Source organism: Apaloderma vittatum, unplaced genomic scaffold, assembly GCF_000703405.1.
Source record: "Apaloderma vittatum isolate BGI_N311 unplaced genomic scaffold, ASM70340v1 scaffold20426, whole genome shotgun sequence".
Classification (NCBI taxonomy): domain Eukaryota; kingdom Metazoa; phylum Chordata; class Aves; order Trogoniformes; family Trogonidae; genus Apaloderma; species Apaloderma vittatum.
In genome coordinates this window covers 4,337-32,173 of record NW_009720288.1, presented here as the reverse complement: position 1 = coordinate 32,173, position 27,837 = coordinate 4,337, and the positions used below count along the sequence as shown (strand labels likewise).

General features: G+C 45.6%; 2 protein-coding genes across 2 annotated transcripts in view; one reads left to right on the top strand and one right to left on the bottom strand.

The window, feature by feature from the left end:
- Window positions 1-1,837: 1,837 nt before the first annotated feature.
- SVOP (SV2 related protein homolog (rat)) lies at window positions 1,838-16,844 on the top strand (the record flags this gene model as incomplete). Its single annotated transcript, XM_009870976.1, has 15 exons — window positions 1,838-1,998; window positions 2,553-2,638; window positions 3,395-3,493; window positions 4,951-5,022; window positions 5,239-5,363; window positions 7,967-8,030; window positions 9,307-9,432; window positions 10,376-10,504; window positions 11,891-11,964; window positions 12,283-12,359; window positions 13,348-13,455; window positions 13,705-13,816; window positions 15,005-15,086; window positions 15,312-15,401; window positions 16,073-16,844. Coding segments are annotated over 15 exons (1,612 nt in total), but the record flags the coding sequence as incomplete, so codon positions are not given.
- Window positions 16,845-23,329: 6,485 nt separating this feature from the next.
- The window catches only part of DAO (D-amino-acid oxidase), a 6,293-nt gene continuing 1,785 nt past the window's right edge, over window positions 23,330-27,837 (bottom strand). The window contains 6 exon segments of the mRNA XM_009870975.1: window positions 23,330-23,461; window positions 24,156-24,254; window positions 25,079-25,196; window positions 26,679-26,761; window positions 27,188-27,292; window positions 27,747-27,801. Coding sequence (XP_009869277.1) covers window positions 23,330-23,461; window positions 24,156-24,254; window positions 25,079-25,196; window positions 26,679-26,761; window positions 27,188-27,292; window positions 27,747-27,801 — 592 coding nt within the window.

Genomic DNA, 27,837 nt, shown 5'->3' with positions numbered 1-27,837 from the left:
GCGTCTCAACAGCCTGCAGATCAGCTGTCCTAAAGATGAGTGAAAACCTCCCAAAATGATCTCTGTACTTCTCTGTCTCTCCAGGTTACTGCCGGAACACCAGTAAAATGTGCAGTTCCCCAGATGGCATGTGGTCAGGGAAATAACATACGTGCCAGGACTGTGAGGAAAAAAATAAAAAAAATGTTTGTATTACTCTGCTTTATGTTCAAACCACAGCGAAATCCTACGCTGGACTGAATGGCTGGTCGTGGCCAGGACTTCTCTCTCTGTAACAAACCCCATAGGTGATGGAGATGTTCGTCTCCCCATGCTCTTGTCCACCATTGGACCAAAATCCACGTACAAGAGTTTTGTAGGCTGCCTGTAAATTAAATATTGGTTTCGTCATCAGCACTTGCAAGAGAAAACGAGAGTTGAGGTCTTGCCAAATACAAGACGTCTTTCAGATCACCTTTGGAAAGTCATGCACGTGTGACGATGTGCTGCCACTGCAGTTGGCAAGGATGCCTATAGTTGAGTTTTGCTGACCCTTAAACCAAAAGATTAAACTGCATTTCAAGAGGCTCCCTGCTAATCTTTATTGTAGAGTTAAAATGTTCAGATATTGGAAGTCAGAAGAAGTGGTAACAAGACTAATTTAATCAATTTCCAAAAAACTTTTACACTGAAATCCAAGAAATTGTCAGTTGCCAGGGTGAAAAAGTTACCCTGATATTGCAGGTAAAGTGAAGGAAGCTTGAAGAATCTGTCATATTAAATATGGTAGATCTGTTCAGAAATCTTCTGCTCACAGGGAACTTAACTAATGGAAAACGAGCCTCCTGCGTAGGCACAAAATCACTCTAACCAAACCCAGGCAAGTTGTGTCAGTTTAGCAAAGTTCTGTTTTCCCATTTTCTCTCCGTGGCCTTGCCACAGAGATCAGATGATTCTCTCTCCGGTAGTGCCAGAACTGATATAAAATCCAGGCAGCTGCGAGCGTGACCCTCGTGTGATGACCATCATCTTGTACACCAGGGCTGGCAGGTGCGCTCCTCAGCCTTGACTTGAACTTGGTGAAAAAAGAAGTATCCTTTGATTCCCTTTCTTATTCTGTCCCACCTCATTACCTGAGGGATTCGTGAAACACACAGGCAAACCGAGTATTGGAAATCAAATAGCATCTTAAAACACAAATATTCAATTAATTACATGATATTACATAATATCAAATGTTTCAGTTTAAGGCAAGAATGATCATAGAAAGTGATGAAAGTCACAGAGTCATCATTGTGGAAAAAAAATCAGTCAGTTCACTGAATTGTCTTATGAATTACACTTTGCTGAGAAATGTTTAAAAATGGAGCAGATTTCAGGAGTTTTCCTTCTTCTAAGACAAAAATCATTCTTATGAAAGCAACATGGAAAACTGAATTTTGGTTCTTCCTAGAAGGACAAAGCACCTGAAATTCACTGACACAGTTATGTCTAATTCGCAGTGAAACTCTAGGTGGTTATCATTAGAAATGTATCATTTGTCATATTTTTATAACGTATTTGTTTTTATAACTTTATAGTTAGTATGACAACATCCACTTTGTATGAAAACAGTGAGTATATCACGTAGCAAGTACTGTGGTTTGTTTTTTTTCCAAAGCCAGTAGCCACTGACAGGATAGCGTACCTAGACAAGTAGAAGTCGTGGCATTCCCTGTGAATGTGAAAGGGAGGCAGGAGGGTGGGGGAAACCTGGCTGCTCTTTGATGAAACAGGGCTTCAGGACTAACCAAACACAACTTCGACCTGGAAGAGACCAGACCCACCACAGCATTCAGTCTCATTTCTGTGTTCTTAGAGTGGTCAAGTTTCGGCGCACCGGGGAAAGCGCGAGGTCGGATGAGGATGTTATTTCAGGAGAACACGAAATTCAGATTGAGGGTGTTCGGACAGAGCTAGAGCCTATCGAGCTAGAGGATGGAGCTGCAGTGCCCAAAGAGTTTGCCAACCCGACCGATGGTGAGTAGGTTTCTAGCTTTCCTGTGAGGAGGAAGGTGTGGCCGTCTCCTTTCAGGCATACTGCAGCCAGGCTGAATATATCGGGTTACAGAAGTTAAAGATCCCCACATAGAAGAAGGAAACAGTAACACGGGCAAATATGTTACACCTGAAAACCACAATTTAGTTACCTTGTTCTCAGAGGAATGCTTAATGTGTTTGGGTTTATATTACCATGACAGACCCTTTCAAGGGGCTGTGTATCCCGTTGTCACCACCGTGTTTCACACAGGAGGTTTGATTTAGCTTCCTTTTGAACTGATCGTTGCAGTGTTCCTATCTCCTCCGTGCCTTGGGGACGAGAGGCACAGAATGAGCGTACAGCTCTGCCTCTGCTTTCTGCCTGGCAGAGACGTGCTGGCTGCCCTGAAGGCAACACCAATCTAGAAGATGGGAGAAGTGTTGGGGTTGTCTTAGCATAAGGCATCCTAAAATCCACAGAAAATGCTGTCCCAAGGGAGGGCTCTTGCTAGGAAAGGAATACACTTCTGCACTAGAATTGTTTTTCTTTCTAGATACTTTCATGGTGGAAGATGCGGTGGAAGCCATTGGATTTGGAAAATTCCAGTGGAAGCTGTCTATTATTACTGGATTAGCATGGGCAAGTAATTGTTATCAAGGTCAATTGCATGATCATTGCTGAGAGAATCTCAGTGGTTTCAAATAGTGTGGCCATTGTCTGTTGACAAAAAGTCTCCAAGCAGATAATTGTACAATAAAGAAGTTATTTTACTTGAAATACGAAAGTGACAGCTGGCCTCAAACTTGTTATGTGGGGGTAATGGATAACCGATTGATTTCTCTGCCTCTGAAGTTCTTATAAATTGGCATTTTAATATTAAGTGTATTTTAGGGCAACAATATCTGAAACTTGTATTTACTAGCAATTGTCTACCTGCCATGGTTTAGATCCTAAGTCAGTAGAGGCATTTGGTCTATAGGTGATCTGTCAATATATTTGGTACAAATAAGGGAGAAAGAGAGTACATTATAATGTTATAAGTGGTTGTGACTGTGTCTAAAGGAGGTGGCAGCTCATCCCTGGAACATGCAGTATGGAAGTGGATGAGTCTGGCTGACCAGATGAACCTCCTCAAAATCGCCCACCAATAACTTTCAGCTCCTTGAATCCTCACTGCTGGTGTCAGAAATTGGTTTTAAAAGTTCATCTGTTGCTTTTTTTTTTCCCTCTACACTGTGCACACCTGCCGTACCTTGCAAACAGAAATGTTTTGTTTCACTTAGGAATGGCACAGAAGCAGAAACAAGGTTATTTTCCACAAAGTGTATGGCTGACTGCTGCGTCATTCTAATTTTCAGGCAGTTACTTATTTTTGTTTCTTTTTTACCCTTCTAGATGGCAGATGCTATGGAAATGATGATTTTAAGTATCCTAGCTCCTCAGCTTCATTGTGAGTGGCGATTACCAAGCTGGCAGGTTGCATTGCTCACATCGGTAGGAAAAATAACTGACAGCTCCTGTATTCTGTAAGGTTTTTCCACTCGTTGTTATTCAGACATTATGCTTTATATCCCAGAGTTAAACCTATTCATGGCCTTTGCAGATTGCCTTTGGCTCAGAATAACATGGGAATCTTTTTTTTTAAAGCCTGAGCTCAAGGAAATGAAACTCGGTGAGAACTGAGGAAGTCTGGAAGTTGCAGGTTCAAAGTTTTGTGTAATTTCCAGGAAAATATATGAATTGACTCAGACTCATCCTAAAATCCAAACCATTTGATTAATTGAAAAAAAAAAAAAAGGGTTGTAACTTTTTACTATCTTTCTTGAAAATCTTTCTCACCACATTTAAACTCGCTTGCAAGTAGGCAGACTGGGAGCTGTGAGAGAGAGCAAGCAATCACTTTTCGAGGCAGGTCGTCCAGTGATCTTCGCAAGCAGAGCTCTTGTCACAGCACCTCACAGTGTGGTGTATGATGCTGGAAACATGCAGTGCCTTCAGGCCTGAGAAAACCGGTGTGGGGGCCCTTCTCTGGTCATATGCCACTGTTACGTGGCATGCACTGAAGGAGGGTCTTATTCCTTCTTTCAGCTCAGCAGGAGTTTATTCCTGGTGAGCAAAGGAGAAGGCATCAGTGGACATGAGACAAAAGCTTTGACAAACAAAACTGCTTCTTACCCTCCACTTGTTGCTTCAGCATGTGCTTCTTTCTCAGATAAAATTCCTGTGGTTTTAATGTGCTGGTGGGGAAAATGTGCTTGAGTTTTGCTATTGCCTTCACAGAGTAGGATTTAATTTCTCTCTCCATCTACGGAATAAACTCTACTTTTTGGTGTCACCTCTGAAAAGGGCACAATGTATTTTCTTGGGCAACTCAGTCTGTTTTCAGGTTTTTCTAAAGTTTTAAGGTCTAATTTTATCTCCGTTCAAATCTGAGACAAACTGCCGAGGATGGCAATAGGAGACTGGAGGTGAACTGGCTGAAAAGAGCACAGACATCGTAGAACAGCTCTATCTTTTTGACCCCAGGCAACACTGATCAGCTTTTATTGGTGAATATGTTCACTGGAACTGGAGAACTCAGCATCTTCCAGTGCTGGACTCACGACGTGTGTAATACCAGAATGCGCGTTGTAGCATCAGACTGATTTGTCAGAGATTCAGTTTACGTATGTTGTGTTTGGATTTCTGACCTCAACAAAAGCAAGGCAGCTACTGAAAAACAGGGCAACAGCAAATTCCCTTTCAAATCATTGGCAGTGAAGTCAGTGACTTTTGAAAAATCCCACTACATGAATAATTACCTTTAATAGTCTCTACTGCAAAGGCTCAGCACACCTGGCCGTTTTGATCTGTTGTTAGAGCTGAAATTTTCTGGCTGTGTTCTCTTTGCTGTCACATAGGAAGTTTCACTGGTCTTGTTAAGCAGAACGTTTTTTTCTGGTGCTTCACAGGTGGTGTTTGTGGGAATGATGTCCAGCTCCACCCTATGGGGAAATATATCAGACCAGTACGGGAGAAAAACAGTAAGTCTCCAGCTTCTACTAGAAAATATTCTGATATTTCTACAGCGTGAATATTTTCAATGCATGATGCTCACAAACGTCATAGCATACATGTATGGAGTAGAGCCAGACTTGACCTCCCATAAAATAAAAGGAGTTTGAAGCTCTGCTTTGCATTTTGTTAATTTGTGCTACAGCACAGACTTTCTTTTCCTCGTGCTTATTTGTTAAATACAGGGCCTAAAGATCAGCGTGTTGTGGACGCTCTATTACGGGATCCTCAGTGGTTTTGCACCAGTGTATAGCTGGATCTTAGTGCTGAGGGGCCTGGTGGGCTTTGGGATTGGAGGAGTGCCTCAGTCGTAAGTAAATATTCACAAGTCCAAACTTTCTCTTTTCTATTTATTTTTGAATGCTTATGTCAAATTGAAGACATGCCTCTCTTCGGTTGTCCCAAACCCATTTTTTTTCCTAAGTATTTTGAAGCTAATATATGAAACTCTGAGAAGGTTTTGAGGATGCCTGATAGATCGCTGAGGTGAATCAAGTGTACAGTGATTTCTGCATGAACAAGCACCAAGGTTCCTAAATGTAGTATGTTACATGCCTTAAATCTTTTTAAGCTTCTCTCATTCCCTCAGGTAAACCATGGTGAAAATGAGAGACCCAAGAGCTCACTTAGAAGTGGGTAAAACACAACAGATAGCATTTTGTAGCTGTGACTAAAATCTGTGTTGCTTGATTGTGTTGGCAGAGACTCTAAGGGGTGACGTGATCTTGTGGCAAGATGGGTCATGACCTGAACACTAGCATTTAGGGGTAGTGCTGAGCCCTGACTCCCCCAGTATAAGATGTCAGATTATTGTTCAGTCAAAGCCTGAACCTGAGCTGCAATTCCAAAACCACACAGCCCAAACCTGAGCACTGAAGATACCTTGATGGCTCAGACACCTTTCTAATAAGGAGGTCGCATCAGGATATTTCTCTGTTACTGTGTCATTCCATTCATTGAAGACAGAGATTTCTAAATTTTCCGCTCAGAATAAATAACTCTGCTCTGGTCTTTTAATTATAAATGTGAAGGGAAAAGTATAGCCATCCTCTCTTTGTGTCATCTTTTATCCATATTAATAATTGATATTTTGCCCCATGGATGTGCTATTTCGGCATAGTCGGAGTCTAACTTTGATTGATGGCTCACAGACTTCTTCACGAGGCAAGTCAATATCCTGTCTTTCCTATTGCCATTCCTGCATAAAAGATTCAGAGCTGCTCTCCTGCTCACCTTTAGAAGCTGCACAAGAGTGTAACGTGTACGGAAATAGGCAAGTCCTTAGCCTGCTGTGTACTGACCAACGGTGAGGCGGTTTTTGCCACGTGGTTCCAACAGAGCACAACTGGAACGAGGCAGGAGAATAACAAAGGGGAGACACCAGAGTTAATGATGTCTGATGCTGCAAATACGTATCGATGATATTCCACAGAGCCCCAGAGGAACAGCTACAGCAGAGCTAGTGCTGTCTGGCAGTGGGGCTACGTGACTTAGTGAGAGACAGGTCACAGAACTCAAGTGGATTCCCCTGATACTGAGTCTGTTTCTCGTTCTAACTATAATGCTGATTCCTTTGACAGAGGAGTAAAATGTGTGAAGCGGGAAAAGTAGCTCCTTGCTAATATCCTTAGGTGCACTATGTGACTTTGGGTATAAGCGGCTGAATTTCCATGGAATAACATGCGTATAATTGTATATTCCGTAAGGGGTGTGAGAGAGAGATTTTTATTAAAGGTATTATTACACAGAAAGCACCCAGCAATAATAACCGAACTGACTGGAGCAGATATCCCTCCATCTGTACGTACGTAGGAGCTGCACCTGAGAAGCTGTGGCCTCCTTCCAGGAATTTTCTGTGAGATATTCTCTGACATTGGGTATGACCATTCACAGTGCCAACATTCAGACATACAAAGATAAGGAGTATTCTCTTAAGAAAACAGTTCTGTGCAGCGTTAATCAGTTTCTCTTTTCTGCTGTGATATGTAGGGGACTGCTCTACATTTCATTGAGTGATTTTACTTCCTTCTCCTCTCAATTCCCATTTTGATATAATACTGGGTGCGACTTTGGACTTCGATAAACTGAGTTCTGAGAAGCTACTCAGAGATCAACCCACCATTTGTCAGATTAGTAGGAATTTTGTCACAAACATCAAAGAAAGCCTAAAGAGTTCAGAGGCAGAAACTGGATGAGTCAATGGAATGCAAACAGAGTCAGAGCAAAGAACAAGTCTTACCAGACAGTCTGAAGAAGAGAGAGCCTTGAGTGGCTGCTGGCTCTTGTGTTCATCCTCGGAGAAGCCAAACCATTACTCTTTGGCGCAGTCATGAAACAAAGGCTCTGCAGAGTTAGATGATTTCTTTTTTGAATCCCCACAACAAAAGAATGCAAATTATTTCACACCAGTAACAGCATCAGACCTTGAAAGTATTCACCTCTTGTGGAATTGCAACCTGGCAGAGCAGACTGATGTGAAATTCTCTGAGCCAGCTGTAAAGCCCTCCAGAAATATTTTACTCAGCAAGCCCTTGTGTTGAATGCTGGTGGATCAGACTGAAAATATCAGGCTTAATGCCCGTCCCAGGGCAAGGTCGGGAAAACATATGCATGAAGAACTGCTACATTCAGCTAACAACACTGGGGTTACCGAATCACATGAATAGAGGAAATTCTGCCCTCCCTTGCAATGATGAACCAAAGGGATTTGGTTCTGATGTAAAAAAGAGGAGACTGAACCAGTGTCTATAGTCTCGCTGACTCTGAGGGCTGGGAAGTGTTTTATGTTACTGCTATGGATTTGGCAATTTGAATAAAAGGCAAACAAAACGTCTGAACCTCTCCCGTTGTGCTAACGCAGCATTTTTCTCAATGTGCTAACATGACATTTTTCTCACTGTTCACTCTTTACAGGGTAACCTTATACGCTGAATTCCTTCCAATGAAAGCCAGAGCAAAATGCATTTTATTAATAGAGGTGAGCAGTGTAGCTGTGCGTACCTGTCCCTGGCGGGACAAATTCAGCTGTTGCTTCCATCCATTCAGTCCTACTGTCTAGAAATCTCACACATATCTGCAGTCAAATCGCGATTGTCCAAGTTAGCGTGGAGCTGAGGTTGCCCCCGTGCGCTTGTACTAGCTTAGGTCTGAAAGCACCATCAAGCGTTGACGTAACCTCCGCTCCTTTTGTTCAGTCGGCCTTTTTCAAAATTAATTTGCATTCAGCGTTCAGTAAATCACAGCTGCTAGCACAATGGGTGTGTGGGGAGGAGAGGGGGCCTTTTGGATGTCACCGAATTTCATGGTGAAGTTAACCTACAACTTGGTAATGGATAGTGGAGAACTGACTGTTCAGCAAATGCAGGGCTAAATTCAGCTCCACGTTTTCAATCCAAAGCTACCAAAGTCACAGAGAGCAGATTTTTGCCCTGTAAATACTTCAAGGCAAAATTTGCAGCCTGTTAACGGATAGTTGAAGGGTCAGAGAACAGGGCTATTGCTTGTCTGTATCGGTCAGATGCATCCTCGTGGAAGACTTTGCCCAACTGAAGCAGCTTTTGGGTGCAAGACCAGTCATCTCATCTGTCTGCTGGCTAGTCCTACACTCGGTTGATTAATCTGTTGTAAATAGAGCTCAGCAGATGAATTACTCCTTTCTGTGTCACTTTGGTGCTGCCACGGTTTGGCTGCCTCTGAGCAGCCCTGGGTTAGAAATATATTCTGCGCGTTAAATAATGAGCTAAGTGGATCTGTAAGCTCAACGAGAAAAATCCAGCATGGGTGAGATATACAAGAGGATGCCAGCTCCATTATTTGCTGAGAAAGTATCGATTTCTTCTTTCATCTCTAGGCCAAACGCTGTAGCTTAGTGTTGGTAAAGAAAACAAATGTCATAAATCTCGTGGTGGTAGGTGGGAATAAGACTCACAGACAAGCACATTAATGGTCATTTTGCTTAAGAGACACCGTGCGACGAGTCTATTCGTCGTGAGGAGCTACCTTCAGTTAAACAGGAACGTCTAGAGAAAGCCGACACTGAGTTTTCAGAAGTGAACATTTTAGCTTCTGTGACATTTAAACAAATCCCCTTAAAATGTCTGGCCTCTCTTTCCGTGCAGCGGTGCATATTTGAAATGTCTCTGGCATTTCTCTCTCCAGCTGTCCCTAGAGAGCACATCTCAAACATTGAAAAGAGGAATGCCTTAAGAGAGCTCCTACTCTTATTTATGACTGGCTTTTTTTTCCTTTGGCAGGTCTTTTGGGCCATTGGGACTGTATTTGAAGTCCTCCTAGCGGTGTTGGTGATGCCCACTCTTGGCTGGCGGTGGCTTCTCATCCTTTCTGCCCTCCCACTTTTGCTCTTCGCCGTCCTGTGCTTTGTAGGTATTCCTTCAGACGCGTGCGATCCGCCTCTCTACCTGATTCTGTAACCTGATGGAAGAAAATCGTGACAGTTTTTTGAGCTCTCTGCGGGTGATTTCTTTGAAATGTCTGAAATAATGACAAAAATGCTGTTGTTGCAACAGGGTGCTAGTAAAAACATTCCAGTGAGAGCTGTGTTTATGTGACTGTAATTGCTGGAGGATAATGGTGGGCTGGGATTTTGTGAATCCAAATCAGGTCTGGAAGCATCTCCAATTTAATGACTTTGTTTCAGCTAAGCTCGGTGGAATCAGCATTTTATTAACTGTCGCTGTTTTCCTGATTGCTCTTTAGCTTTTTAAATCATTTGGTCGAAATCGTAACTTTTATAATTACTGACCACTTAAAAAATCCACCCAAATCAGGAGTAAAATGTGCATGGTGGAGATAGATTCTGAAAGAAGACATATATGAGTTAAACCTGAGTTTCAGTGCACTGTTAGGTGATATATTTGCCAATTAGTCCATCTTCTCAAAGGTATATGTCCTTGTCAGGTTCTTGAGCAACTTTATTATTCTTTAGTTACTGACATTGTTTTTCAGAAAAATCACGAGTTACACAGGTGCTAATGTGCTAGTTTTTAAAAGGGCCTTAAAAAATGCAAATTTTGGAATGCCTGGAGCATCTTGTTACCGAAGTAGCAGAAAGGAAAGATTTTAGACTGGAGTTTTGACTTGATGGTGAGGGTGGGGTGTTGCAATTTCTTAAACCCTAGGAGTTTGATGTTTGGCAGAAAGACATCTCTCTGGATTGTTAAAGATTACTTCTGTAATCCTTTCTTATGTGAGTAGTTTGCTGGACTCGCTGAGATTTGCCGCTGTAAGGCAACAGAGAAAATCCCCAGTTTGTTTATTGCTGTTTATTTGACATGGCGTGTCTGATCTGCTTTGCTCTCTTAGTGGCTGCCAGAAAGTGCCAGGTATGATGTATTATCTGGAAATCAAGAGAAAGCAATTGCCACTTTAAAGAGGATAGCAACAGAAAATGGAGCTCCAATGCCTTTGGGAAAATTAATTATTTCCAGACAGGTACGTACAGGTAACAGGCACGTTAATAATGTGGGGTACAATGAACATGTGCCATACTCAGATGTATCTTTATGAGCAAATAATCAACGTTAAGTTTCATTTTAGTGTCTCAACCAGTAATAAAAATAAATGAGAGATGATCATATATGCCTCTTCCACAGGAATGAAGAGTTACTCATTTTTATTTACATGAAAATCCTAAGAGTGAAAAGGACTTTTAAAATTGGCGTGAACATTATTTAACCTCACTCTAAGACCCTATTGTTAAAGAAAATCAAACCTTGAGGCTATCAGAATTCCCAGATCTGAACTCATGACACAAGACGGAATTTGGTTCTTTAGCTGCACCTCATTTTTAATCTAATCCTGATTTTCTGGGGTGGAAAAGCTGCAAGCTCCTACTCATTCCTAACTTGTGGAGTGATTCAGCCTGTTGCTTCTGTGCTGCGTATATATTGCACTGGATTTTTTTCTTTCATTTCAGCTTTAGATGGCCGACTTTTCAGCATCACTGTCATCATATAAAGCAGCCCTGTATTTACAGAACAGGCAGCAGATTTTTATAAGGAATGTTACAAAGTTAGCCAGCAAGGAAGGACAGCAGAGGGAGACCTGTGGATTTGAACAAGAGCAAAATTGTAAAGCTGGGCGGGAGCCTGTTGATAGTGCCAGCATCTCGCTAGTCAGAGCTGGAGGTTGGGTTTCCTAAGGGCTGGCTCAGTTGAGGATTTGAGCTCCTGCACGTTTCACAAACGCTTGGTTGAGTCGCAGTAATTTTGATGGGCTGTGCAGGAACCCTCTCCAAGCTTTGGTTGGTTTGCAGGGTGGGGTGGGAAAATGCTCTTCCTCAATCACAAGCTAACAAGCTGAGCCCTCCGCTCTCTCCCTCTCTCTCTCTCAGAACTACACTGTTTAAAAGGGGTCTGCTTGTAGTTCCTCAGTACCTTACCCTGGATCAGAAGCCCTGAGGGGTTGCTCTCCTTTCCGGGGAGCTGCCTGTGGGCCACATGAATCCTGTGCCACCTGTGGACTGGCAAAGGTCCCTCTGCCTCTTTCCAGCCCCACCTGATTCTGACAGATCTTCGCCCTCCTTGCAGAGAAGGAGTAGCATGCCCTGCTCGTGAACTGGTTTTGATATCGTTATGCTCCTAGATAATTCCTCTTGACAGAGGAATTCTTTGCTTGGATAGGAAATCAAGTAAATTGGGAAGTAATTCTTGGAGCTCCAGCATGACTCTTACAACCTGAAGAGCCCTAGGCTGGAACCAAACACCCTGAGGTGCAACGCGTAGTACCGAGTGTTGTGTCATCCCTTGCTACTCAGCGTCCTCCAGTCCAGGACCAGCGATCCGGCTGACCCTCTGCCTTCTGCTTGTTTTTCAACAGGAAGACCGAGGAAAAATGAGGGACCTTTTTACACCCCATTTTAGATGGACCACGTTGTTACTCTGGTTTATATGGTAAGAGGAATTATAAAGGGCTCACTGCCAGCATGGTTCTAAATGCTTTTTGATGGAGGCATTTTACAGGGTCACTAAAATACAGCAACTTCCTCCTCCAAAAAAAACCCTCCAGCCTATATTGATTTGTAATTTATTAAACCACCCAATTGCTAGCATTCTCAATCTAACTGCCCTTTCATTTTCTAAATGCTGATGGGAAATAGCTTTGGAGTAGCACTTAGTGGAAGTCCTCGCACAGTGGGTTCAATTTTGATTCATGTTGTTTACTGTAGGTTTGACCAGCTGAGACTTCCTCTCTCATTTTCTTTCTTGCAGGTTTTCCAATGCTTTTTCATATTATGGGTTAGTTTTATTAACTACAGAGTTCTTTCAAGCAGGAGACGTCTGCAGCAGTGAGTACTAGTGCATCTTGTCTTTTTAAATATACTCTGTTAAGTGGCGGAATATCTTTTATTAGATCACCTTCTGCTGTTACTTTGGGAAGGACTGTGGCTGCCAGCCTGAATTCTAAGGCATCCACTTAGAGGGCTGCTTATTTAAAACACTTTTCATAGACTGTTCCTTGTCACCTGCACAATGTGCAGAGGTCCTGCAGTGTCTCTGAGCCCAAAGTGTAAAACAGCAAGACAATCTTTGAGGGGGGCCTGTTAGAAAAGTATCTGTTCTTCTCGAGAAAAAAGCGATTAAAGAAATCTAAGTTTCCAGATTTGACAGGCCTAATTAGTTCTGAGATAGTTCTGCTGCTGTGGAGCTCCTAGGTTCTCAAAATATGAAGACCTGCTGAGAAAAAAGATAATGATGAGAAACCATCCCTCTTTTTATTGCAGATTTTTGAGCTAAAAAAAAAAAAAGTGCTTCAACTGCATCAAGAAGAGACTTGAAAATTTTGATTCCCCAGGAGAGGCTTGATTGTATCCAGAACACTTATAATTTTCCAACTATCAGACAATTTTCACTAATTACAGAAAGAAAATGGGTAGTATTGGGAAAAGACACAGATCCCAAGCTTCTACAGTAGTTTATTAGCTATTTGAGAGGTCCAGCTCCAGCGGGCCTCTACAAAGGAGCATGCATCCTTTAAAAATATTTGGTTTTAAAAAACCATGGTATTATTTGGTCTTCTCAAATTACGGGTGAAGTGTTAGTACTTCAGTTTATGTAGGGAGAAACTGAATTATTGATGCTAATTCTGCTCATTGTTATGAGCCCTGGAATGATATCAGAATGATATCAGAATGATAATTCTGATAATGATGGTTGCACAGGTAAGACATCCTGCCACAAATAAGATTATAAACTGTGTCATTTCAGCTGTGTCTTCCAGGTTGAACATACCTGAATATAAAATCTTGTGGGGTTTTTTTCTTTTTCCTTCCACAGTATCCAGCAGAAGGAAAGAAATTAAAGCAAAGTGCAGCCTGACCTGCGAGTATCTGACAGAGGAAGACTACACTGATCTGCTCTGGACAACCCTGTCAGAATTCCCTGGTAAGTGGCAGCAGAAGCACCGGTTCTTCACAGCCAGTGGCTCAGGGCGATTGGAGTGGGCTCTTGTACAAGCAATGAAATGGGCTCTTTGGTCTGCCTCAATCCATTCCACGCCGCTGCTGGGTACCTCTGCCAGCACTGTATTTAAAAAAAAGAGAGAGAACAAAATGTCAGGTTTAAATATGGTAAATATGGCTGCAGCCTCCACCTTTGCTCAGTTCCCAACACTCAACTTGTCTCCTTCTACAGGCGTGTTAGTAACACTATGGATTATTGATCGGATAGGCCGCAAGAAAACCATGGCCCTGTCTTTTTTTGTCTTCTCGTTTTGCAGTCTTCTGCTGTTTCTCTGTGTTGGAAGGTAAGTCAAACGTGGTAAACAACTTGTATATCTGATTCATCCGTGTTCTCTCTTGATTATAGCAGGAGAACTGGAAGTGGTGGTCTGAAAAGCCATGAGATGGTCATGCTCAACGGGAGAAAGAATTAAGGATGGTGTTAGGTTTTCTCACCAGAGTTTGGAAGGAGACTAAGAGAAACAGGAGAGGAGAAATCCTTCCCTATAATCTTGCGGACAGACGAATCCAAAAGGGAAAGTAAGAGCTTATGTCTGAGTAGGAGGTAACCGTTGGACAAGTTTTAAATCAGATCTGATGTCCTGAGCCTCCGTTGCTGGTTCATGTACGACTCTCTGCCATTCATTGCCTGTATTTCCTCAGGCTGACTGCATAATAGTTGCCAGGGCAGTGCTTCACAGCCAGGCCCGGTCTCTGCCTCCTGTCCAGCTGCTCTGACTGCTTCACTCCTGGGCTCTCAGTGGTCCAAATGCCGTGGCACAATTCCTTGAGAAGCAGTAGGCACAGACTGGCATCACCTAGAAGTCGTACCCAGCGTGACATTGCAGAAACACAGGGCTTGACTTTCAAAAGAACTCGGGTTCCCATTTTTGTGTTGTTCCACTTCTGTCCTTCATGCAGATTTTTCTAAAGAACAACTCGGTCAGCAGCTCTCCCCTTGAATCTTAATGGTACCAAATTTACAGCTGCCTCTGTGACAACGTCTGTGCCTTGGGGCTGACAAACAAGGAAATGACCTGATGGCCAGAGGAGAGCTCTATGAATTTCAACCTTTTGGGACACTGTACAAAACCTCACAGTACAGAAACTGTGTCATGAGAAACCTCACAAAGTTGCAAATGCTCAGGTCGTATGTAGGCTCCTGTCTTTCATACATGCCATTTTTTTTGTTAGTGCCATTCAGAATGTGGAATATTTTTTTATTTAGATAAGCTTAGGCATTCACTGTTTGTTTCAATAGGCCACAGCTGTCAGTCAGAATGAATACACTTAGAAAACTGATGTGGTTATGGGAATGTGGATTGTTTGGCATCATTGTTATATTAAAGGTCCGGGAAAAATACAGAGGGTTCATTAAAAAACGAAAGAAATCATTCCAACAAATTTAGCATTTTTATTGCACTTGCCTCCAAGTTAAACAAACAGACTGTACAGAACAATCCCAAACACTGCTCTCCTTTTTATTCTCACAGAAATGTTCTTACTGTGCTGCTCTTCATTGCAAGAGCTTTTATTTCAGGAGGATTTCAGGCTGCTTATGTTTACACTCCTGAGGTAAGGAGGTTGTTTTTGTAATGAGAATATTTAAGGGGAGTGAGAACATGGTGGGAAAGTCATTTTTACAACCTCTTCCCAATGGACCTTGTCCCAGACATGAGTTGATGATCTCATTGTCATTGCCTAGCAGATCTTGCTGTAGCTCCACTTATTAATTTCCATTGATTTTAGGAGACTGAGGAACTTCCCACTTGGGTTAATGGGCTGATGCTTTGTTCACAGGTTTATCCAACGGCCACGCGTGCTTTGGGCCTGGGAACGTGCAGCGGGATGGCCAGAGTGGGAGCCCTCATAACTCCGTTCATTGCACAGGTAAAAAGCTCTTCTCCTTAGAGACTGAAGGTGATGCAGAAACTGTTGTCCTGCTATAAGGGCCAAACTGAGGGCAATCTGTGCATGCTGTGTTGAAGGAGAGTTGTCATTGCCTGTTCCTTGAGGAGAGTTCAGGCTCGTCTCTGGATTTAACTCTTGCTCCAGAGCAACACATGCTGGGGGATAAAGCAGCAAGAAGCAGGCTGCCGCACCTTGGAAGCCACCACCTGGAGATGGGATTTGCGAGAGGCGGAAGCTTCCTGTCCAGGGTGCAATGCCACCAGTCTCTTGAGATCTCAGGCCCTGGGGGGCATGTGAAAAGAGCTAGGCAGGGAGGCTGGGGGAGCCGGGCTCTGCAGGGACAGGTCTCAGAAGACTGTGCCCAAAGCAGTAGCTCTGCCAAGGGCTAGATAGAAACCTTGTGATGTGCTGAAGTCCTGTCTCATACGTAAGGGCAGCAGCACCCCGTGTAATCCAGACTGTTAGTGTTCAATAGCTGTGTGTAAATCACCGAGGAAAGAACGCATGCAGCAGTGTGTGTTAAAGGTTTGGGTTTTGGTTTTTTTTCAAATACTGTAATTAAACTTCCTACTACTGCATTAGTATTTGTATTTTGTTCTGTCCTAAAGCCCGAGGGTACTCTTTTGTATTTTCTGCCCTTTTTTGTGCAGGTGATGTTGGAATCTTCAGTCTATTTAACGCTGGTGGTTTACAGTGGCTGTTGTCTGCTGGCTGCTGTGGCTTCCTGTTTCCTGCCCATTGAGACAAAAGGTCGTGGCTTACAGGAGTCCAGCCACAGGGAATGGGGACAGGAGATGGTTGGGAGAGGATCTCATTCCCCAGAGGTCACCCGCTCGAACTCTGGATCACAGGAATGATGGGACATGAAAACCTGCTGAGAGAATGAATGATACAAGCAAGATCTCTTTCACAAAACAATTCCAAAACCCTAAAGCATTGAAAGCTGACCATACTGTCACTGCCAATGTCATGCGTCAAACCGCAGGAACTTCTGGGTTGAACCTAAGCAAATTGTGTCTCTGCTGCTCTTTGCTCACACTCATAAAAACTTTACGTCTGTGTTGAGAGGATTTTGTCCAGATATCATCTGAGGTTTAACAGGAATGGTTTTTCTTAAGTCTGTTGTGCTTGCATGGTCAGCTCTTCAGCTTAAAATGTCCCGTGTCAAGCAAATAGCTAACTGAATGCAACTCGGTATAACCTATAATTAAAATCATGTACTCTTGATGCCTAAAAACAAAAGATTAATATTTATTGTGTACCTGGCATAGCACACGGTGGATTCCGTACACTACAGAATAGCTTTTACAAATTACATGCCTGCCTTGCACTTTTTTAGCCATCATCACCACCACTGCAACATGGTAACGGCAACCCAACCGATGCTTTCTAAATCCCTTGCTTGTGAGTTCTGTTCCTTGAGAATTAACAGGCACTGATTGCTCCAGAAGGATTTTCTGAATGTTTCTCCCATCCAAGGTGGGTGGTTTGAGCCAGTGAGGAGCGGTATTTGTGGCAGAGGTGGAACCTTACCTAAGAAATGTAAATCCTTGAGAGTTTGAACTTCTCTAACATTGCCATTGTCGCTTGGTGAAGATTGCTTCAGCTGCACTGGTGTCTCTTTGTGTGTGGAAATGCACGCTGTGGTTTTCTGCATGGGTCCAGGTGTGTTTCTGCTCAGTTCACCTAAGTATGTCCTCATGGTGGCGTAGCCAAAGCCGTTGGTAAAAATGCCTCGGTCTGAACAGCTGCATGTAGCAGTTTGGATGGAACTGCTTTCAAGTGTCTCCCACCAGAAGCTGGCATCCAGATGGCTGGGCAGAACTTCTCGATAGCCGCTGGTTGTACGTTGACTGTAACGTCAAGCCGGTGACACAAGAATGTAGCTGGCATCATGTCGTGAGCAAACAAAAATCACGGGAAGAGCCAAACCGCAATCGTCCTCAGATGAGGAACTTCACTCCTTCCGACGTCGCTCCTCCAGGTTGATGATTCCGTCGGAGAATGTAGGAGAGCTCAGGTGAGGATAAGTTTGTCTTGTTCGACGGAAACCTGTTGCTGCGCAGGAAGTCAGATGTCAGAGTCTGTGGATCCTGTGTGACGAGGAAGCTGGGACGTGTCTCGTCCACGTCTCAGTTTATTTTCAGGATTCCAGGCTACGGAACATGCAACTAAATGTACGTGAGATGGACTAAACGCTCAGCGCTGGGCCGTGGGAAGCAATACATTTTTATAGTATGTGTGGTCAGCTGTCTCACGTAAACGTAGGTAAGTGTCCAACCAATTTTTGCACAGTAGAATATTTTAATATTCTGGCAACCAGGCCCCTTTTCTGTGGGGCAAGAGCAGGTCCCTGAGTCCATGTCTGGGTGCAATACAAACGAACACAGCTGGGGTTCAGCTTTCACTGAGGGTTTTACAGCACTGCTGTGCAGTACAATGCTCCGAGACACGTTAGGCTGTTTTGTTTCTAGCGCTGAAGTAAAATTTAGAAGTGGATAATTCCTTAAAGAACCTGAGGAAGCTCAGACTAATAAACAAAAGGCCAAAGAGGTTATTGACAAGGCACCGCAGTGTCTGTCCTTTCCCTTTCCGCTCGACAATGGTGACTGCGATGAAAGACTCCAAAGGCAGCCTGGTCTAAACAGGCAAATTTTCCTTTTCCCAGTAATACAAAAATGCAGTCTGGCTCACAGAGGGTCCCGCCTCAGCTGTGGCTGCTGACACAGACCCACATGGCCAGTCCCGGTGGCTGCTGCCATGAGCTGGTTTCGTTCTCTCTGCTCTCTCTGCAGCCCATGTGCTTCCTCCCCTGCAAGCTCCCATCCCGGTCAATCCCAAGGAGCAGGCAGGGCTCTCACGGCGCTGACACCAGTCAAATAATTCGTTTTCACCTCCCTCTGCCAGGCTGCAGTTGGATAATTCTCCCACGTGCGCTACGTGACCGAGGTACCTCAGGGCTGCCTCGAAGTAGGAACAGAATGACAGAGAATTCAGAGCAGGGTGTAAGCGTGAGTTAGAGGTGAGAGAGAACGTAAGTGCCCAACTCCTACCACCTGACAGCCTAGCTGCTAAATTTGTGTGTCTGTTATTGAGCACCTCTAGTTAAAATTCTGCTTTTTCCAGTGTTCATGTTCATGTATCACTTTGTTGGGCTTTTTTTTTTTCAGTCAGTATTCAATGGTTTTAAAGAGCTGCGTTGCAGTGGCCTTCAGAGTTTTAGGTGACGTACATATATCTCATAAATTTGCACACGCGTATACTTCAGAAAATATTTCACAGGTAAAGATTTACAGTTAATGTGAAAACATTTTGATGCTGTTGAACAGTTCAGTTTTAACCTGTGACATTTACAGTATTTAAAAAAAAATTAAAAGAATTGAAGGCATTTTTGCTTTTCGCTTCACATGGATTCTGCGTTGAAAAAGTATTTCATTATATAAATGCCATGATTGGTCCTGCTGAGACATCTTCATACTCCAGGTCTTTGATTTGGAGATGGTGGTGCCTAAAGCACGACCCAGAGCTCATTGAAGCCTGAGAGAATCCCTTGTGGATATCTGCGGGCTCTGGAGCAGCTAAATAGAGGAAGGCAGGCAGGAGCCCACCACAGCTGACCCCGCCTCGCTGGAGTCAGTAGGAGCCCACTGGGTGCCGCAAACAAATGAAGTTCAGGTTTTGCACGTCCTTGCCTATTCTTAACAACGGGAGGACATTTTCAATTGTTCACCAAAAAAACAAAGAACGTTTGGGTTGATACACAATAGCCTATAAATAATCACAGGTCATATTCTGTTAATATGGCAACACCATTGAGGTACATATTAAGCTTCCAAAGATTGTTTTACGCACCGGCAAGTATTTTTCACTGGCAAAGGAATTAGTGTAGCTAGTTCATCTAAAACAATAAAGGGAGATAATTCTGAATTAAAAGGGAGAGCAAACAGAGTTGTGGGATTCAGGGATTTGTTAACCGTCCAGTCTGTTAATGTGCAAAGCTGTTGTGGGAAAAATAATTCTCCAAGTGTGCTTTGATGGAATGGTTTATTATTCCTAAATGCTTGCCGAAAGAACACTGAATGTTTTCCTGTGTTTGAATGTACAGTTTCTAAGCTGGATACATTTTAATGTTTAAAAACTTTGTGTATATCAAGCTTGTTGTAAAATACTCCTTTTGTTCCTATGTTACTGATGCGACACTGGATGGTTTAATTCCACACTAGATATTTTATGTTGAACAAATAAATAGTTTTTTCAGTAAAAGTGATCTTCGCTATTCTGTGGGTCTTTCACGAAGGGCCAGTAGCTTTATCACGTTTTTCTCTTAACGTTCCGAGGTTTGAGATCGACGCTGCTCGGTGGGTTCGGCTGGATGAGCCCTTTGCAGACCTGACTCCTTTTGCGTCTGTGTTTTGTGCATTCCGACACAAAATTCCCAGAATTCATGTTCACGTTATCAGTAACTTCACAGGTAACTGCAGCTAAATAGTTCTAAAATTGGCTTAAAATCTTTTGGTGCTTTTTTGCATTTATTCTAGTTGGGACTATAAAACCCAGTCAGTTGTGCGGGTGATTTCTAGCAGTGCCTGTAACGCTGCAATATGGGATTGCGGGTCACAAAGGCTCACGGCGAGGAGGTGGCTGAGCTTGTGTCTGGACTTAAGGGCAGGCAGGGTTCCTTCTATTTATTTACTTTTTAATGTAAACTTTCCTTTTACCCATCTTGTTTTCATAAAGCATAATTAAGTGCATCCCTCTGCCCTTTTAAATGATATTCTTAATCAGATACCCAGTAATTTACAAACATACTGTTGTTCATGTCCGAGTCAAAAAGACTAACGATCTGCAAATACTTTGCGTGCTAATGCAGCGTGTCCTCATCTCCATGTGCATTAATCCTCCTTCTCACAGCTTGTGCAGCCACTGAAACTCCGCTGGGACGAAGAGTCTGATTTCTGGGAATGGAAACAGTCGGTAACAGCTGGAAGGGTTTGTGTCACGGAAGCGATACTCAGGGAGAATATTCATTCTTCTGTGTTTTCTGTGAACTTTTTTGGCGTCCTCGGGCATTTCTAAAGCTCTTTCTGTTTTCCAACATGCCAGAGCTGGTGTTTGCTTACAGAGGATAACTTTACTGATACTTGATGTGTTTCCAGCTTTGTTCTGTGTCACAGGCAATCCTTGTTGAGGACTGCGAGTTCGCAAAAAGTGCTGATGCCGGCCGCTGGAGATGGCGTTTTGTGCTTATCAAGAAAGCACATCCCGCTGATTCTCCTACCTGACCCTTCCCACCGAAGCGATCTCCAGTCTTCCGTCCCACGATGTGCCACCTGTGGCTGCCCCGCCGTGTAAAACACCTTTCCTGTCGCTCTACCCACACCATCATTAAGAAGAGGAAGCATTGCACATGACATCTTTGAACATCGCCTTTATCGTACGCGCAAATTAAATTGTGATCTTTCAGAAAATAAGCAAAATTCGACCACCAATAAAATCAGACATCTAATAATTTCTATTTGTGTTCTAAGAGGCTAAGATCATAGGACAGCTGCTCCCGCAGGCTCGGAGATCAGAAGAATCAACTGTTTATTGCAAGCTAGGCAAGCTACCCCCCTGCTCATCCAGCGTGGCCGTTCTGAAATGGGATAAGAGGTTTTGGATTTACAGTGGTACGAATGAAAGGAGTGTGTGGTCCTTAATATCTTGTATTCAGAATAAGTGAAGCCAAGTGGATGCTGTTTCACTGACCAGCTTGTACTGAAGTGGTGTCACAGACCATTAGGTTTAGCATTAATCAATAGTAAATTTTCCCCAGCTCTTGTTTTCTCTATCATTTCCTTGATTATACCCCTGTGAATGTGGTTGCAATATATCTGGTGAACTGCCAGGTAAAGTGGGAAACTATTTCGACAGACAGACTGGACAGGAGCTCCTGATTTTCCCACGTCTGCCTCTGTTTCTGAAGCTCGCCGCAGAGGCGCCTCAGCTCGAGGACAACAGCAAAATCTTTCGGCAGGACTGCCCTAAGCGCTCACGTCCAGCCGTCGAGCAACAAGAAGAATGCACAGGTGACCATGACTACCATGAGATGTTTTACACTCGGCAAGGATGAGAGAAGCTCCCGTGTTAGGGCAAAATCGCAGCCAGAGCAACTCCAGCACCTGCTCTCGGTGGTACGTTCAACAACAAGTTTTTGCTGCGGGCTCGAGCGTGACAGGCGTGAGAACTCCCATGCAGCATCGCGTTGCCAGCACCGCAGGTGTCACAGTAGAGGCAAACACAACCCTGCCGCACCTCTACAAAAGGAGGAGAGGATGGGAAGGGGACAGGTCAGCAGCTGCTGAGAAATTCCGGTGCTTACAGTGAGGGTAACTGTCACTGTTTTGTAAAAGGGCAGGCAATCAGCAGATGCGCTCGTCAGGCTGCTCAGGGTGTGTGAGCTGGAAGAGCACACACTGGTCACGAAGTGTGTGGAAATGGGAATCGATGGAAAATGAGATCGATGGAAGGTCTCCCAGGGCGGTGGCTGTGCTGGCACAGTAACCTGGAAATGAGACCGGTCTCAAACGAGCCCATGGGGCAGCAGTTCTTGTGTGCACGGACCATCTCCAGCAGCACTGAGTGCTCATCGCTTCCTGCAGAGCCTTCATGAGTCAGGAGACGGGTCCTTCGACAGGGAGCGGCTCCGGTGCCAGGAAACCTGCACTTTTCATGGGACTGCTTTAAACTCCCAGGAGAGGAAACATGCCCAGCACCACCCTTTCACTAGGTGCAGCTCCTGGTAGGGCACAAACCAGGCTGATGAGCTATTTTTGGCACGCAGAGCCAGCGGGAGAGAGAAGCTGCATCACAGATGAGTAAGGAACAGTCGGTTTATCTGCAGAGGAGAGTGAGTCGGGCGCTCGGGGCAGCCACTACCCTTTGGATTTGAGACTAATGCTTCCTGACCATTCCACATCTTGTCTGGGATTGGTTTTTTTAAAGCAGGACATATAGGTGGTGTGGAAACATCAGCCAAGCTGTATCTTCAGAATTGGGCCCCCACCAGCATCACTGAACACGCCAGAAAAGTCGCACCCGCCTGGGTGCTGTCCCCAACTCCTTCGGGGGAGGCACAACCTACCCCGAGCCAGCTTCTCTCTCAGAGCTGCTGCTCCAACCATGTCTCACAGCTGGGGAAAATGAGAAACTGAAGAGCCCGTGGGAGTTTTAGGGACTAGAACAGCTATTTTGCGTATGCTCTCTGCTATATATAGAGCCTGGCAAGTGCGCAGGGCTGGAACATGTTGCTTTTGTTGCTAAAAACATCATTTGGAAAGCCCATTTTAGGCAACTGCTGCTGTCTGTTGCCAGATACACTAACCAGGTGCTGTAGACCCGTGCTTCGTCCTGGCATGAATGTAAGAAGAGCTATTGCAACTGGAGCACGTGCTTTTAGAGCTGTTGTTACTTCCCTGGGAGCTTCAGGGCTTCTTCCTACTAAGGAGCTTTTGCCTCCTGGGGGAAGCTTGCAAATCTAATTACATGCTGGGTGTCGGAGCAGTCAGTGAAGACCTCAGGTGGCACCAGCTCAGTTTCAGATCCTGTCTCATCGCTCAGACGAACTGCAGGACCGTCAAGATTTCAGCTGAATCCTTCCTGCCCTGTGCAGACTGATCCCCGGGACAGAAGCCTGCTTTCCCACAAATAATTAGTTCATATTTAAAAGCACTTAGTTTCGGTAGGTTTTGCAAGGCTGGGGTGGAGGGAACTCATCAAAAATGGCAGCGATAGAACTGACAGCAACCTGAAAACGTTGGAGCAGGTGGGAGAGTTGAATGGCCCACGTGTATCAGCGCGTTATTTGCATTTTCCTGCTGTGATTTCTAAGCAACTGCTGCCACGATAGTGGCGGGTGAGCGGGCACCTCACAAGCGGGGCTGTGGCAGGCTGGCCAGCTTCTTCTCCTGGAGGATGCTCCCAAAGAGCCTGGCTGCTGCCATGGCACAACCCCAGTGGATGGTGATCCCGAACCCGCCATGGCCGTAGTTGTGTATCACCTGGGGGAGAACAGAAGGGGTCAGAGATGGAAAAGCTGTGCTGGAGCCACGAAAGTGCCTAGAATGTCCTCAGTCTCTTTATGTTAACTCTTCGATCCGGCAGCTCCCAGTGGTCAGCTCAGAGACCCATTGCTCTTCCCCCCCCCCCCGAAAGCTGCTGGAGAGGCGCCTTAGAGAAATTCGAGGTGGTTCAGTGGGAACCCGGAGCATCCTTTGCACCCGCTGCTGCAGAAACCCTGAAGCACAGCCACGGGGCTTGAGGCTGTGGTGCTCAGAGCACAATGTGTTATGTCCCACCCCGTGTTTGCCCTGAGCATTTTATTAAAACTTGCGGATTGGGTTTTATTAAACAGAGACACAAAGTCTGTGTGCACAAGGACTTCACGCTTAATAGGCTCCCCGCAGAAAACTCCACTACTTTAAAGGCTGACATCAAAACATAGTTCATATGTGCCTCGTGTGGTTCTGGGAGCTACAGAGTTTTTCTCCTGTCTGGTTTGTTTTGGTGCCTATCAAGGACTAAGCTCCAACTACAGGTTTCCCTTCGGCAGGAGGGCTCCCTTCCCACTCTCCCCATAAAATCCACCAGACCATAAGATCTTCGACACTTATCCCTGACACTGGGCTGCCAAGGTCGCAGTGACCGATGCAGTTAGAGGGGTGGTTAATGATGCCCGGGGACCATGCACGGTACCTCAGCCTGGCAGTGCCCGTGGCGGACGGTCTCCCGCTCCAAGCGAACCTGGGGGCGCTTTGGTCTCAAGCCGGTCCACTCCTGTACAATCTTGGCTTTCTGAAAGCAAAACTCCAGCAGTGCTCACAGAGCAGTTTTCAGAATTACAGCAGCCGAGCATCACGGTGATAAGTGATCCATGAGACAAGAGCTCTTGTGATGAGCTGGGACGACAGGTCTCCCCATCCCCACAGCTGCACCGGCTCCTGTGATGCTGAGCAGGACAATTTTGGATCATGGCCTGTCCATTACCAGCCTGCAGCCGACATGGTGAGGCAAACCACTGCACCAAAGCCCTGTGCAGCCTTTCCTGCTAACCCAGGGCACAACGGCAGCATTGGCGAGGATATGAACCAGCCTGACCGCACACCAGCCTTTCTTTGTGCCAAAGAACACGATGCGCCACAACCAAAAGGCTGGGACCTCCTGAAGGTTTTGTTCTGCTTTTTACTGGCTCTACAAGTAATTATTTTTTCCTACATCCTTCACCTCAGAAGTAACACCAGCCCCAGGCAGATGTACAGAGCCCGAGCCGTGCCTGATGAACACAGAGAGATGCACAAACACCGAGCCGTGCCACCCCGCCCTGATTTACCCTCTTGCTGAGTGCCGCGTGCTGCCCTAGGGTGCACGTCAAAACCCCGGGGTTACTCTATGCACAGATTTCATCCCTCACCGGCACATTTCTTGACTTATACTCTGCATAAGCAGTGGTCACCTCATAGCTCTCCTGGCCACCTGAAGGCAGTGCCACGTGTTACTTGTACAAAGGTTCAGATGCCAGGGTTTGACCTCAGCGTCGTCCCCTCAGCAGCTCCAGCTACTCCTGAGGACCCGGGCTCTCTGTGCCCCCTCTCTTCTGGTGCTGAGTGAGGGTCACCCACCTGGAGAGCAGGGAGCAGCCTGCAGCAGCTCTCCCAGATGGTTTTGTGATCCTGGGCGCTGTTTTCTTCGTTCCAGTTGCCGTGCTGATTGATCCCCCCCAGGACTGTGAACTCGCTCCTGCACCAAAAGCCAAAGGAGAAAAATGGTGGCGGATGTGCAATGCACAGGTCCTGCTGCGCCCGGAGCCTGTGACATGTTCCTGACGAGGAAACTCTCACGCCAACCAGGCGAGAGAGCGGTGCCTGCATGTCTGCTCATCAGCAAATCCTTCATTAACTACCATCAGCACCCAAAGGCCCTTACCTGGGGAAAACCAAACAGCTAATTTCATCTTTCATCAAACAGGTCTGCTTCTGCCAGCCTGGGGAAGAGGGTAGGGTTGGAAGGAACAGGATGCCGAGAAAGATTGCTGCTGCCACCCCAGAACAGAGGGCAAGAGGCTGGGGGGAGCCGGGGGTGTCTGTACCTCCTGGACCCTTCTAAAACCTTGTGGGGAAACACAAACCCCAAAGGGCTGAATGCTGGGGAGGGGGGCTGAGCTCTCCAATGTGCAAGAGGTGTCCTCTGCTTGTGAGTGCTGTCCTTGGGAGCCAGCCCCATGCCCAGCTGTGACAGCTCAAACTCAGATGAACATAGGGAGAGGAATTAATGTTTAGCTGGAGCTGTGATCTGAAATCGCTTGGAATGCTTCGCCTGGAGGCTGTGAGCATTCAAAGTTCCTATTTACATAGTGGCTTGTTGCCTAATCTTGATATATCGGTACATTAGGAAGTGCCAGAAATGCAGTGTTTAGGTTACAGCTTAAAAAAATCTCTCCAGTGCCAAGGCAGGGTAGATGGCTTCTCCCAGGAGGAAACAGAGGTGGGAAGAACTGCAGACATCTATTTATTTATCCTGCAATTTTGCTCCCTGGGTACACGCATACATGGCTGTCTCAGATAGATCCCAGCTCCCCTAAGCAAGTACTAGTGGGAAGCAGATGGAAAGTGCAAGTGCTGGAAGTTGAGCTCTGCTCAGGCTGAGCTCAGGAGATGGTGTTTCCCAGTCCAGGATCTTGTTTCAGCCCTTTGGGGACACAGAACTAAGGCTTTCCCCTGGGATACCTCCTTGGCTCTGGCAGGGAGGTAGCAGGGAGCCCTGCCTGGGTGTTACACCAAATGGGATGCCCCCAGGAGACGTCTCACCAACAGCCACAGGGTAACAGTGAGGGGAAGGCTGAGCTTTCTAAGGAAGGCTTTTCTTAAAATAAAATTTCCTGTCACTGGTTTTGGTGGGAGCATGAATCAGAAGTGCCTTTCCCCATGATGAGCTGCCGTACAGCAGTTTTGTCAACACCACTGATAAAAAAGATGGGTACAAATGTGAAAGCAAAAGATCTTCCCCAAAATATTTGCCCCACTGCCAGCGTTGGGCTCTTCTGAGGACCTGGCCAGGACTGGCATTCTGCTTTGGTGGGATTTGCTTCTTGCAAAAGGACAGGACTGGGCTGCTGCAGGGCAGATGTCAGCCAGGAGCCGTGTCCGAGCTGATGCTTTTGGAGTACTGACAGCAGAGCGTCGCTAACACCAACCAGACACAGCCTCACCCGCCATCACCTACCCCGGTATGACGTACGGTGAGTTGTATATCCCGGATTCTGTGTTGTGAGTGATGATGAAATGCTTCATCCATGGGGCCAGGACCTGAGAGATGAAGGGGAAGGTCAGGGAGAGACAGGGAGTGGAGTGCAGGCAGGTAGGCAAGTGGAGAACCTTCCTACCTGGTGAGGGTCTGGGTTTCCCCAAATAATCATCCCCTTCTCCCAAGGATCTTACGTCTTTTCATTATTAAAACTACGCCCCTGGTCTCCTCACACCTTCATCTGGCCATGAAACAGGCTGGATGCTCGGGGCACCCCCACAGCTGAACCAGGAACAGGACCCAGATTTTCTGCTCCAGCCCCCAAACACACGAGGGTTTTACACGACCAACATTTGCTGGGAATCAGGACCTGACCCCAGTGTGGGTCCAGCCCACGACTCGCCCCAGAGGCTGTATCTCACAAAGTGGCTAAAGAACGGCTCCTCTGGAAAAAAGGGGAGAGGGCACAAGCCCTGCACCCACCTCACCTTTATGATCTGTCCACGGCCGGGCTGGAGCTCCGGGTCAGGCTGCAGCTCCCCCGCACGTATTCCAGTGCAGTTTATTACGACATCCACACCCTGGGCAAACATCTAACCAGAGACAGACGCGATGCGGTGAGCACACAGCCATGCCGCCCACGGGGGGCCTGAGATTCCTGCATCCGAGCCAAGCCAAGTACTCGGTCCAATGGTCTGGTAAGGAATAAAACCATAAGGGCCGGATCGAGGGCATTGCTTCCCTGACGTGGCTCCTGCAGAGACTCCGTGTGTGCGGGCAAGGAGAACATTTGCATTTTAAGGGAAAGCTGTACCACCGCTACTTGGCTGTATTTTCGAACCACATGTGCCACCACCCTACCCCCTCTCAGCCACCTCTTGATGTCCAAGAGCCTTTATCTTTCCTGGTAGAATCCATTTCCTAGATCTCAGTGTATTCTTGCTGCTGTCCCCTGGCCCATCCCTCATGCCAAGCAGCACGTGCCCTGCTTCTCCACACCGGGACTGGGCTGTATCTGCTCTGCTTTGGCTTGATGTTGCCACTCACCTCCTGGAAAGATTCAACCTTCTTATGGAAAAACTTCACTCCTCTCTGCGTTAACCTGGGAAGAACAAGTCCATTTGTTAATGGCAAATTA